Source organism: Oryctolagus cuniculus, chromosome 6 (assembly GCF_964237555.1).
Source record: "Oryctolagus cuniculus chromosome 6, mOryCun1.1, whole genome shotgun sequence".
Lineage (NCBI taxonomy): Eukaryota > Metazoa > Chordata > Mammalia > Lagomorpha > Leporidae > Oryctolagus > Oryctolagus cuniculus.
In genome coordinates, this window is record NC_091437.1 from 46080045 (window position 1) to 46093375 (window position 13331).

Here is a 13331-nt window from a genome sequence, read left to right on the forward strand (position 1 = left end):
TTACAAACAAGGATAGTTCCCCAAGACTGAATTCAAAGAAAAAATATAAATCTGAAATGTGTGGCTCTTACTCTGAATACAACTACAATCTCTACTAGTGAAGTGGCTCTTCACTGAGAGTGTGGAAATAACCTCCTCTTCTTTGGAATACTTTTCTGGGAAAGCCACCCAGGTTAAGAGTTGTATATGAGGAAAGAAGGTAGAATTAGGCTACGGTCAAGTGCTTAAGAAACTTTTTTCTGCTCCTGGGGCCACAAGAGAACATCTCATTTAGCAATATCAGTTTGGTCAATCTGAGCACTTCCTGTACCCTTAAGGGCATATACACAGTCAAGAGACAGAAGAGAGGGTATCTTTTATATGTTGAAATTCAACAGTTAAATAAAACATTCATCTCCCAAGTGTCTATTGTTTGTCTCTGGGAATAATCTGTCCTAATGTAAAGGCTGAAAAAGTAGGGGAGAGGTTATATTGTAAGAGGCATGTTCTATTGGCAAAGTCTGTTCAAGTATTATATTAAAACAAAAGCTATCATATCATAACCCAGAACTATTTAACTTTTCAGTTTAAATAAATTAGGTAAACAAAAGGATGAAAGTGTAGTCATAGTGGACTATAATCAGGAGAAAACCTAGGCGCTGACCTCTTGGGTATTTATTATTTTTGTCTTCATTACAACAGCTCTCACATACTGAACATTATCTGCCTGTAACTGAATTCATCTAAATCTCACAGCAACCCCATGAAAGTACAATGCTGTTATTATTAGCTCCATTTTACAGAAAATGAAACTGTGATCTGTTCTAAGGTTACAGAGCTGGGAGACAGCAGCATTAGGATGGGGACCCAGACACTGGGTTCCCAGACACTTCACTCTGCTGCCTTCTCAACGCAAGAACCTCAGACACTCATAACTGAGTTGACAATACCTGCTGGTTTGAAACTGTAAAAAACAAAGTTACCATAACTACGATCATGAAATAAAAATGAACTAGATCTTTAATGTACTCAATATTGACGTAGAATTTTATCTATATATGTCTGGCTTACCTGAACCAATTCTCTGTATGCAGATTTAGCAAGGTTATAAGGTACTAAAAGATTAGACCCAAGAAAATAGAGAACTTCCAATCCAGTAAAAATCATAGCAAATTTGTTGATGATAACAATTGTTTCCAGAGGAACAAGGCAGAGTCGTGCTAGCAGAGGAAGCATGTGAGCTGAAAAGAGCCAAATCTGCTTCGTTTTCATGACACAGGAGCATAAAGTACATACCACCAACTGACCTAAAATACGAAACAGAATGCATTGAATTTTGAGTATTTGGTATCCACAAAATAAAAACAAACCAAAAACACTGCTGACAAGGATAATCACACAGCTTTAAGACGTCTACAACTGCCAGATAATATATGCTTTTAAATTCTTATTTATTTTTCATTTTATTTGAAAGGCAAAGGCAAAGGCAAAGGCAAAGGCAAAAGCAAAGGCAGAGAGAGAGAGAGAGAGAGAGAGAGAGAGAAAGTAACACAGAGAGATCCTCCATCCATGGTTTCACCCTCAAATTGCCTATAACAGCCAGGCCAGGCCAGGCCAAAGCCAGGAGCCCAAAATTCAAACTGGGTCTCACTTGAGTCATCATGACTGTCTCCTGGGGCACACACCAGTGGGAAGCTGGATCAGAAGCAGAGGAGCTGGAACTCAAATAAAGCACTCTGACTCATGATGCAGGCATCCCAACCAGCAATCCAACCATTATGCTATATGCCCAACCCTGGATAATATTTTAAATCAAATTTCAATTTGATCTGGCATAATTACATTCCATATGAACACCACAGGTATATACTATAATGAGCTTTTCTTGTTCACTACAATTGCATTTATCTTTCCACATTAATATACATATATTAGCATTTATTATATATGGGTATTAATAGTTGTGTGATACATTATACTGAATTATGTAACACAATATAAGGATATTTCAAAAAGTTCATGGACAAGTAGGATTAAATGATAAAATGATTTCAATGTAAAAAAATTTTGAAGTCAATGCATGCAGTTTGAAGTCAATGCATACAGTCTGTTCTCCAGAAACAACTAACCTTGTATTTTTACCATTTTCCTACTGACATGCCAACAGTAAGTACAATTTTGATAGAGGAAGAACAGGAATATTTTTAAAGTTTTTTAAAATGCTTAATTTTTATTGGTTACCAGTGGGACCAAACAATACCAGTAGGTATGTAAAAATATCAGTTAAGTGTTTCTTTATATTCTCTGCCCATTAGCATGTATCCCACATTTGATCAAGATATTAATCTTTTGTCACCAATGACCATATTTTCCATGGTGTCACTTGCCTTAGTATTTTCAGTAACTTCATTCTCTTCTAGAAGTTTCTATCGAAAATAGTCAAACTAGTCAATGTTTTCCATCTTTGGTGCTATGGTTTACTATATAGTGCCCTACTCAAGATTAGACAAGTCCCACCTATGAGAGGGTTTTAAAAAGTTCAGGGGATAAATGAGTTGAATAAAGGTTATTTTGGCGTAAAAAAAATTTGAAATCCATGCATAGTTTTTCAAAAACTTTTTGAAATATCTTTGTTATTTTTATTTTTGAATAAGGTATAAAGATCTAAGTATGTTTTTCAAAATGTTTAGCCAGTTGTCTCAAAACCAGCTGATGTAAGATCTTTTTGTCCCTCTCTGTTTCAAATAAAAAAAAAATTGGTAAAGCTTTCAAAAAGATAAATGAGGGGCTGGCACTGTGGTACAGTGGGTTAAAGCCCCAGCCTGCAGCACTGGCATCCTATATGAGCACCGGTTCCAGTCCCAGATGCTCCACTTCAGATCCAGCTCTCTGCTAATGTGTCTGGGAAGGCAGTGGAAGATGGCCCAAGTCCTTATGCCCCTGCATTCACATGGGAGATCCCAAAGAAGTTCCTGGCTCTGATCAGCTCAGCTCCAGCCACTGCGGCCATTTGTGGAGTGAACCATCAGACTGAAGACCCCTCTCTCTCTGTCTCTACCTCTCTCTATAACTCTTTCAAAGAAATAAATCTTTCAAAAAAAAAATTTACACCTGAAAATGAGGAAGGGTGACATAGGAAAAAGCAGATTTCTTTCATAAAATTGTGGTATTTCTTAACTTTTAGAAGTGTATTTCTAGCCGGTGCCACGGCTCACTAAGCTAATCCTCCACCTAGCGGCGCTGGCACACCGGGTTCTAGTCCCGGTTGGGGCGCTGGATTCTGTCCCGGTTGCCCCTCTTCCAGGCCAGCTCTCTGCTGTGGCCAGGGAGTGCAGTGGAGGATGGCCCAAGTACTTGGGCCCTGCACCCCATGGGAGACCAGGATAAGTACCTGGCTCCTGCCATCGGATCAGCGCAGTGCGCCAGCCGTGGCGGCCATTGGAGGGTGAACCAATGGCAAAAGGAAGACCTTTCTCTCTGTCTCTCTGTCCACTCTGCCTGTCAAAAAAAAAAAAAAAAAAAAAAAAAGAAGAAGAAGAAGAAGTGAGTGTATTTCTTTGATAAAAAAACTAAAAATTAGAAAAGTTAAAAGTCTGAAAGGAAATACTTGGATGAGATGTTTGGAACTAGGAATGAAGAACTGTCATTCTGGCATCTCTTACTTTCACTCTACTAAGAGCTTTGAGGCTTAAATTTCCTTGTTCAGCATGATGTGAACTTCCTCTAAACTCTGAAAATTCCCCTAAGTCCACGCCAGCACAGGCAGTGCTCGGCTCTGGGGTTACGGGCTTCATTTATCTTCCTTCACAGAAGAATGTGACTCACAGGGCACATGGACACATTCTCCCAAAGAGAAGGCTAGTCATCCGATCACGTCGGTGGAAGAAGGAAGGAGTCCTGTTATGAGTGGAATCTCCCCTGTAGCTCTGAAAGAAGCTGTTTGTTTTTGATGTGCCTATTCCAAATGCTAATTTCAACCAAATCAAAATCACAACATATTCTTTGGATTTCAGCACTCCACTATTAGAAGTATCTCTGAGTTTGTAACACTCTAAGAAATTATGGCATATTCAACTTGCCTGTTTATTTTCTTTCTTATTAAGGTTATTACTGAAATGGAAAAAAATGAGTAGGAATTTATATTAAAAGCAAAACTGGAAGGAAACACACTACTTAACAGTTTATGGATTTATTTAATTTTTAATTAATTTAAATTTAATTGAGTAAACAGATGGCCATGACCACTGATAAGAAGAATTTAAAGAAATAACCCTCAGATTTACAGAAAAGTGCATCCATCACAAAAGAAAACTTTATAAACTTCCTAGCAAAATATTTTCAAATATCTAGCAAATAATTTCATAGCTGAATAATATTATTAAATACATTAACTCACGGGATATGGTCATAAAGCAACATGTATTTCTGTCTCCCACTGACATAAATTTAGCTGGTTCTACTGGAAAGCCCTGCAATTTCTTTAGTCTAGCATACAATACAGTCTCAATCTAATAAGAAACAAAACTTTGGAACTGACTTGAAACTGGGACTTCCTTATTCGAGTTCAGGCCTCCTGTGAGACTACAGATAGAAACCTGCAACTGGGAGAGGGTAGAGTGGTTGTGGTTGGCATTCTCCTCAACCTAGCACATCTCCTTCTCTCTCAAAATCACCCAGGACTGGAGCAGAGAGGGAAGGAAGAAAGGGACAAAAGTAGTGAAGTTCATTCGTGACTGGATTCTTATAGTGATATGGAACTGACTCCCTGGACTTCAGGTATTTAAAGCTGATCTTTTTCCTGGGCACTTTGATGGGTTCTTCTGGGATTGTTCCGATCACTGCCATACCCTTGATGCATGGTACACAACCTCCTTTGGCTCTTTTTGGTTATTTTCTCAGCTCCTGGAAATCTGGGAGCTCAATCCCTGTCAGGGTCTTATACCTATCTCTTGAACAAGACCTGAGAAATCCCACAGACTTCGAGGCCCTTATCTACTCCACTGGAAACTCACATCCTTTATCTCCACAATTATGAAGTACAGTAAAGCATTAGAGGGCATTTTCACTCCACAGTCAAAACACTCAAAAAGCAGCCAGTTCCTTGCTACCCCTGTATATAAGACTAGAAATAGGCCGGCGCCGCGGCTCACTAGGCTAATCCTCTGCCTAGCGGCGCCGGCACACCGGGTTCTAGTCCCGGTCGGGGCACTGGATTCTGTCCCGGTTGCCCCTCTTCCAGGCCAGCTCTCTGCTGTGGCCAGGGAGTGCAGTGGAGGATGGCCCAGGTGCTTGGGCCCTGCACCCCATGGGAGACCAGGAAAAGCACCTGGCTCCTGGCTCCTGCCATCGGATCGGCGGGGTGCGCCGGCCGCAGCGCGCCGGCCGCGGCGGCCATTGGAGGGTGAACCAACGGCAAAGGAAGACCTTTCTCTCTGTCTCTCTCTCTCACTGTCCACTCTGCCTGTCAAAAAATAAAAAAATAAATAAAAAAAATAAAAAAAATAAAAAAAATAAATAAAAAAAAAGACTAGAAATATAATACAGGTCACATATATAATTTTAAGTTTTCTAGGACACCACCATGCATTTTTATAACTTAACAAATCCCAAATATGACCATTAAGATACTCAATCTCTATAAAAATTAACAAGATAATTTATACTGTCTTAGGAATTAGGCATGTGTGTTACATGCACAGTACATCTCAAGTATTTAACCCACCCATGGCTTGCCTGGACAGTGCAGCTTTAGTCTATAGGCTTGCATCAGACACCAGATGGGACTCTTCAAACACCAAATCTCTAGATGTAGTCATGTGGAGGTTTTTAAAAAAAAAAAAAAAAAAGGCTTGCTCTAAAGAAATTCTCCTTCAATGTCCAACATTCAACCTTTTAAAAAGTTGTAATTTTTAAAAATTATTTGAAAAGAAGTTGCAGAGAGGCAGATATATATATAGATATAGATATATATAGAGATATATATATATCTATATCTATATCTATCTATAGATAGATATATAGATATAGATAGATATATAGATATAGATATATAGAGAGATAGCCTCCATCTGGTGGTTCACTCCCCAAATGGCCACAACAACCAGGGGTGGGCCAAGGTGAAGCCAGGAGCTTCATACAGGTCTTCCATACAGGTGGCAGGGGCCCAGGTATTTGGCCCATCTTTGGTTGCTTTCCCAGGTGCCTCAGCCAGGAACAGGGTGGGAAGTGGAGCCACTGGGACTCAAATCAGTGCCCATATGGGATGCTGGGACTGCAGTTGGTGGCTTAACCAGCTACGCCACGTCAGCCCCAATATTCAACCCTTTAATGCCCTTCTACATGGGTGAGTTCAAGAGTCACAAAAAAGGTTTTCTCTCACTTCCTTTTCTGAACCTCTGGCAAAGTAGGGGCTTGGTACCTCACTTTGAACTCTATCTGTATTATTTTTAGATCTTTACCAACACTTGTACTTTTAACATTCTGCTACCTGGGTATTACAATCCTACCTCAAATTCTTGATGTTTCTGGCAACTTACTTTTAACAATGTGGTGATAGCTTTCAATAAGTAAATTTAAGATATTATGTATTTCAGTTTAATCTTTCAAAGTAAGAGTCTGCTTAAAAATTAATACTCTTGAATACTTAAAATAGCCTTAAACACACACACACACACACAACTATGAAGTATGTACAATATGATTACAAATGCATAAACTAAGAAGCATTTATGCATGAGGAAAAAACTGAGAAAATGTAACATTAAGCAATAGTTGTACTGGGAAAGAGCTCAATGAACAACTAAGTTTTCTAATTTTAAGCAAGAGTGCACCAATTTTATAAGGCAATGATGGGGCTGTTGGCTCCAATCTGCACTATTAATTCTTTTACAACACTTACCTATCAAGGCTGTGGTAAACCGATTCATGGAAAGAGGTTCTAAGTACATTGGTCCTTCATAAGCAGATTCCAGTTCACTCCTAACATAGTCCCTGAATAAGAAAGATATACAAGAAGGTATTATATATATTCCAAGCATATACGAAGGAAAAAAACTGGGCAGAAGACCTCTCTCTCTCTGCCTCTCCTCTCTCTGTGTAACTCTTTCAAATAAATAAATAAATCTTAAAAAAAATGCCTCTTTTAACATGTGAAGAAAAATTTAGGTATAAAGAATTATATAGAAACTCCATCTGCCATGCACTAAAAACAGACATTATTGAAACAATTCTACTATGCACAGACAGCTGCTAAAGCTACGCTGTTTGAAATTTTGTTTCCTCTCAGGATTCCTTAAATTACTTTATGCCCAGCAAAAGTCAGTACTGAGACATCATCTCTCAACTTCACTGCATAACTGGTAATACCTAATGATAATCATCAAATTGCCCCTCTTTCATCCTTTTTTTTTTTTTTTTTAATTTGATAGACAGAGTTAGACAGTGACAGAGAGAGACAGAGAAAGGTTTTCCTTCTGTTGGTTCACTCCCCAAATGGCCACTACGGCCGGTGCTGTGCCGATCTGAAGCCAGAAGCCTCTTCCTGGTCTCCCATGCGGGTGCAGGGTCCAAGCACTTGGGCCATCCTCCATTGCCTTCCTGGGCCACAGCAGAGAGCTGGACTGGAAGAGAGCAACTGGGACTAGAACCCGGCACCCATATGGGATGCCAGCACTGCAAGGCGGAAAATTAACCTAGTGAGCTACGGCGCTGGCCCCATCTCTTTCATCTTTCTTCCAGTTGCACTCTCCTATTTCCCCCCCAATTTTGTCCCCAGTTATATTCTGTTACAGATAAAACTGAACAACAGGTAGAAAACTGGTTTAGAGCAGGGCAATACTTAAAAACTGTCATTTCAATTTTATAGGGAATCTCTGATGAGAATATCTAAGTAGGCTACAAATCTATTTTGAAATGACCTATAGATCAAACAAATTATTCCTTTTAATTCATCTGACATGTGACTACTAAGAAACAATTAGCTGTAAGTAGTAACCAAAAAGCCTTTTACACTCTAAGGAGACATAGGCGAGAAACACAAAAGGGAGAACTTAATTTATCATCAGTAAGTTAACTGGCAGCACTGGAAGACTGCTGTCTTGAATTCTTTTGGCACCAAAGGGAAATTTGTGGGAAAAAAATTCTTTTTTTCTTCAGCTGTTCAATGCTTTATTCACTGTATTTTAAAACAGCTTGAATATTTCAAGTATTTCTGAATAAACTCATAGAGATGTATTTACTTTTTCCAGGAAATTACTTCCTATTAGGCAATCAAGCTGAATTCCTTTGGCATAGCACAGCCAAAATCGAAAGAACTTTATATAATCCACTGGGGAAGTACTGCCCCCCCCAAAAAAAATCAAAACTATAAGAATTTTTTCTTAAAAATTGGGAACAGTTTTGGGTATGATTAGAGAAATCAATGATTAAGCTCACAGGTAATCTAGCAACCCTCCTTTATCACTTTATGACTACAGCTAACACACATTGTATTAATAATCTCCCTCTACTCAAAGAGAAAGCAACATTCGCAAGAAGAATGACTTCAATGTCATGACTTAACCCCAGGCAATTTTTGAAGGGATATTAAGCAATGTCTGGGAACATCCGCACACATCCCACCATGCACAAGGCAGTCCCCAGCATTACCAGGTCCAAAGTGTCAATCCTATAGCACTTGAATAACCCTATTTTAAGGTAGAAAGGCACAAAATGTACAAGTAACACATAAGTATCTGTAACCATCAATGCAACTATTACATTTTACAGTTTTAAGATAGAAAGCTAAAACATTAAAATTTAAAATAAGGCATAAATATAAACGCCATTACTACTTACAAAGTCCTTTAAATTAAAATTTATATTTAAAAGAGATATAATCCTGAAACCAAATCATACTTAGGCCTGGAAAGTCCAGTAATTTCTTTTAGGCTATGACATACCCCTCTTCAACAGAGACCAGGGAAAACCCAAAAAAACAGAAAGCAGATCAGTGGTTGCCAGGGGCTGGGGGAAATGAAAGTAACTGCTTAACAGGCACTGGGTTTCATTTGGTGGTGGTGATAAAGTAATACAGCTGACAGTGACACAACATAATGTACTATATGCCACTGAGTTATTTACTTAAAAATGGTTAACTTTATGTTACATGAATTTTATCCTAAATAATGGGGGGGGGTGATATGTACAGGAGCACTATTCCCAAGGAGAAGCCAAAACCAAGTATCTCAGAAGGGCCTCAGTCCCAGGGCCCTTAGTGAAGGCCTAGGTGAGACAAAAGTGAGGTACCTGCCATCTTTTCTTTCTCCAGATTGCTTCTGACATATTACTGATGTTTTGTATTACAACTCAGCAAACTCAGCATTATTCTAGAATTTCTTACTTCTGAGACATTTGTTAATTGTTCTGCATTATTTCATCGCCTCTTTTAGTTTTTCTTCATTTATAAAGCATGTCTTTAGAGTTTATCTCAAGGAAAATTAAAATTCTAATTTTTATTTATTTATTGAAAAGGCAGAATGACAAAGACAAAGGAAGAGACAGAGAGAAATCAATCTTCCATCTGCTGGTTCAATCCCCAGATGTCTGCTAGGCTACATCAGGAAAAAGCCAGGAGCCAGGAACTCCATCTAGGTCTCACACTGGTGCCAAGAATCCAAGGACGTGGGCCATCATCTCTGCCTCCTACACACACAAGCAGCAAACTCAACTGGGTGGGACTTAATTGCAGGTGTTCTAATATGAGATGTAGACATCTCAAACAGCAGTTTAACCTGCTGTACAACCCCCACCACTCTCTAATTACTTTTTTTTAACTCAAAAAGGAATTACTGTACACATAAAATGCTGAAATCATCTTCACCAGGGCCTGAAGACTACAGTAAACAAGACATGTCCATGAGCATGCAGCTCACAAACCAGGAGGGCAGACAATACTTATCCTTACAATTGTGGTAAGCATTATAAAGAAAAAATAGAGACTGTTGTGAGGACTTTGAAAGGCTTCTTAAAAATTTTTATTTCAGACATAAAGAGACACAAAAAGCAATCTTCCATCTGTTGGTTCATTTCCCAAATGATCAGCAATGGGCAGGCTGGGCTAGAGCCAAAGTTAGGAGACAAGAACTCAATTCAGGTCTCTCAGATGGGTGGCAAGAATCCAACAACTTCAGCCATCACTGTTTACTCCCAGGGTCTGCACTGGCAGAAAGCTAGGATTCCAGAGATAGAGCTAGGACTCAAAATCCACATACTGCATTATGGGATATAGGCATCTTAATTGCTGGGCTAAACACCCACTCCCATTTTACTGTTTTTAAAAAGAGTTCACTTTTCAGTTCATAGCTATACTGAAAAATTTATCTTTCTTCTCAACATTTCCAGGTTCTTAATCAGTTTTAGCTGCCTTTCTTTTATCACAAGTACATATTTTATTTATCAATCTATTTCATTGGGTTATATAAATAAGGTTTTAATGTAACTACTTCCTTATCTTTTCCATTCTTTCGTTACTCAAGCCTCCTCTTAACTTTCTAAACCTTTCTATTTTACGTGTAGTTCTCTTTCATTCTCTCTATATTCAATACTTTCTAATTTGTTGTGATTATAGGACACTAAGGGAGGACTGCATCTCAGAATAATAATCAATCTTTTGGCCACAATGAGAACACCTTGATGTTAATTAAGCAGCTTCCTCCCTCTGGCTCTCATATTTTGTCCTCTTCTAGAACCCCCAAAACAGCGCTTCCCCAACATTCTTCATTCCTGTCCAATCTAAGTATCTGTATCAATTACCTTACCCTGGAAATTAATATTTCCACTAGGATTCTTGGCCCGTGCCTCATTGCCTAATTCCTCTCTCTCAAGACAGTTCTTCTGGCTGACTCCTCAATAAGCCCCATTTCAGTAACGACAGCCAGGCCCAAAAAGCCTGCAGACTTCACTGGACCAGCTGGGCTTTGCTTGCCAGAACCAGGGGAATGGTTTTGATGGGAGTCAAACTACCTAGTACACCCATGCAGCCCCTATACACTCTCTCCTCTGAAAGGAGAATTTGGGCATCGCATCCCAAACTGCAGAGAACTGAAATAAGGATCAATGCTAACAAAGATCTCTATTTAACTTATGGACATCTTTGGGACATCTCACGCTGACAATGAGAACTCTTGGTTATTCAGTCTTGTGAGTCTTGTGAGACTCACTCACAAGATAAAAACAAGACAGCAAGCCTAAATACGAAGGATCCAAAGATGGATTTATCCAATATTCCATCACATTATTTTAGACCAATAATTAGCTTGAGGCAAAGTCACAAAGTTCTACATTTTAACATTTTATTTCAATGAGCTGTTCAAGAAGGACATTACAGTTTTTCAATTTAGAGGATTTAAAATCGTAAAATACATTAATTATGATGATCAGAAGCAAGAATTCCTGTAATTCTACTTGTAACTAAATTAAATTTTTTCCTTCTCAAACCTCTTTCTTCAGTCGCACAATTTGTAGAATGCTAACAGCCCTGAGTACTAATACAATAAACACTTCTCAAATCTACTTTCCTTCTCTTTTGATTAAAATCATTTGGGCATAACAGCTATGGAAGATATGAGAAGGGCCTCAACCACAACTTGCAATTAAAAAATTCTTGGTACACAGAGAAAGATATAAGCTATAGAATTTAAATGACAAAAAGAAAACCCCTAGAGCTTACTACTTCACCAGCTGAGGAAAGACCTGTATTGACAGCAGTCTCTTACACACTCTGACTCAGGCACTAAACAACCTAGGGACAATCTGTACATTGTGGCCATTTACGCTAGCTTTCAAGCAATGTTAACTCCAAAGCCAAAGAAACCCGAATGACGTCCCCATGCAAGAAAGTAATGAACCCTCCAATTTACCTTTCCCAGTACAGGCAAACAAAAAGGAACATATGTTCAAAAACCAGATAGATTAGATAGGTAGATATAAATAATATATACAGACAAATACACTAATGGGGAAGTGGTTTCTTTTTGGGGTGATGAAAATCTTGCAAGATTTACTGTGGTGACGGTTTGTCCAACTCTGTGAATACACTAAAACTCACTAAGCTGCATACTTAAACAGATATATGAATTATACCTAAATAAAGCTGTTATTTTTTTAAAAAGATACTTGGTTAGGAAGTTGTCATATGCAATCTGAACCATTATTTTTTTAAAAACTAAGAAGTTCAACCTCACTATCCTATAAATGTGATATGTACAAATCTCAGTATTTATTCTGTGATATGGCAAGTAATTCAAGGATAGCATGTTTTTACTATCTTTTTGTGAGACAAATTATATTATTACATAAATTATATATTTATACTTTGTAGTAGAAATTATACTAACATGAAAATTCATTCATTCATTCAATACAAAACAAAGTCCGTAAGATACACAGTCTATAGTTACAAAGAAGTAACTTGCTGAGGTAACATATTTACTACACAGGGAAACAATTCCATACTTAATCTGATTCCAAAACAGATTTTCAGGGCAACTGTTTAGCTCAGTGGCTAAGATACTACTTGGGACATAGAGGATGCCTGGGAAACATAAATCCCATATTGAAGGGTGTGGGCTGGAGTCCAGCTTCCTACTATTGTGCATCCTGAGAGGCAGATCTGACAGCTCAAGTATCTGTATTCCTGACACCCACATTTGAGACCCGGAAGGAGTTCCCATCTCCAAGCTTCAGCCCATCCAGTCCTGGCTCTCACAGCTATCTGGGAAGTGAATCAGAAGGAGAGATTCTCTCTCCCTGCCTTCCAAATAATTAAAATAAACAACAACAAAAATTTATAAAGATGTTTATTTTAAAAATAAATAAAATAAAAATAGAAATGATTTTCTTTCCACTAAGCATGCTGCCTCCCTTACAGGACTAAACTAGGAATTAAAAAACCTGGATTCAGGGGCCAGCACTGTGGCGCAGCTGGTTAACGCCCTAGCCTGAAGCACAGGCAGCCCATATGGGCACCGGTTCTAGTCCCGGCTGTTCCTCTTCCAATCCAGCTCTCTGCTGTGGCCTGGGAAAGCAGTAAAGGACGGCCCAACTCCTTGGGTCCCTGCACCTGCGTGGGAGACCCGGAGGAAGCTCCTTGCTCCTGGCTTCAGATTGGCACAGCTCTGGCTGTTGCGGTCAGCTGGGGAGTGAACCATCGGACAGAAGACCTCTCTCTCTCTGCCTCTCCTCTCTCTGTGTAACTCTTTCAAATAAATAAATAAATCTTTAAAAAACAAACAAACCTGGATTCAGGTTAAAATCTGGGATTTTTTCTTCCAGTTTATGCACTTGAGTTTTTTCATCTGCAAACCTCAAAGGAC

The 13331-nt window shown here is 38.8% G+C and overlaps 1 protein-coding gene across 4 annotated transcripts in view; it reads right to left on the reverse strand.

Moving 5' to 3' along the window:
- Positions 1 to 13331, reverse strand: part of RNF145 (ring finger protein 145) — a 44698-nt gene that overhangs the window by 17162 nt on the left and 14205 nt on the right. For all 4 annotated transcript variants that reach the window (XM_070076387.1, XM_051844420.2, XM_051844419.2 and 1 more), the window contains exons 4-5: positions 6878 to 6969; positions 1051 to 1286 (exon numbers count right to left, since the gene is read on the reverse strand). In XM_070076387.1, coding sequence (XP_069932488.1) covers positions 1051 to 1286; positions 6878 to 6969 — 328 coding nt within the window. The remainder of the gene's footprint in view (positions 1 to 1050; positions 1287 to 6877; positions 6970 to 13331) is intronic.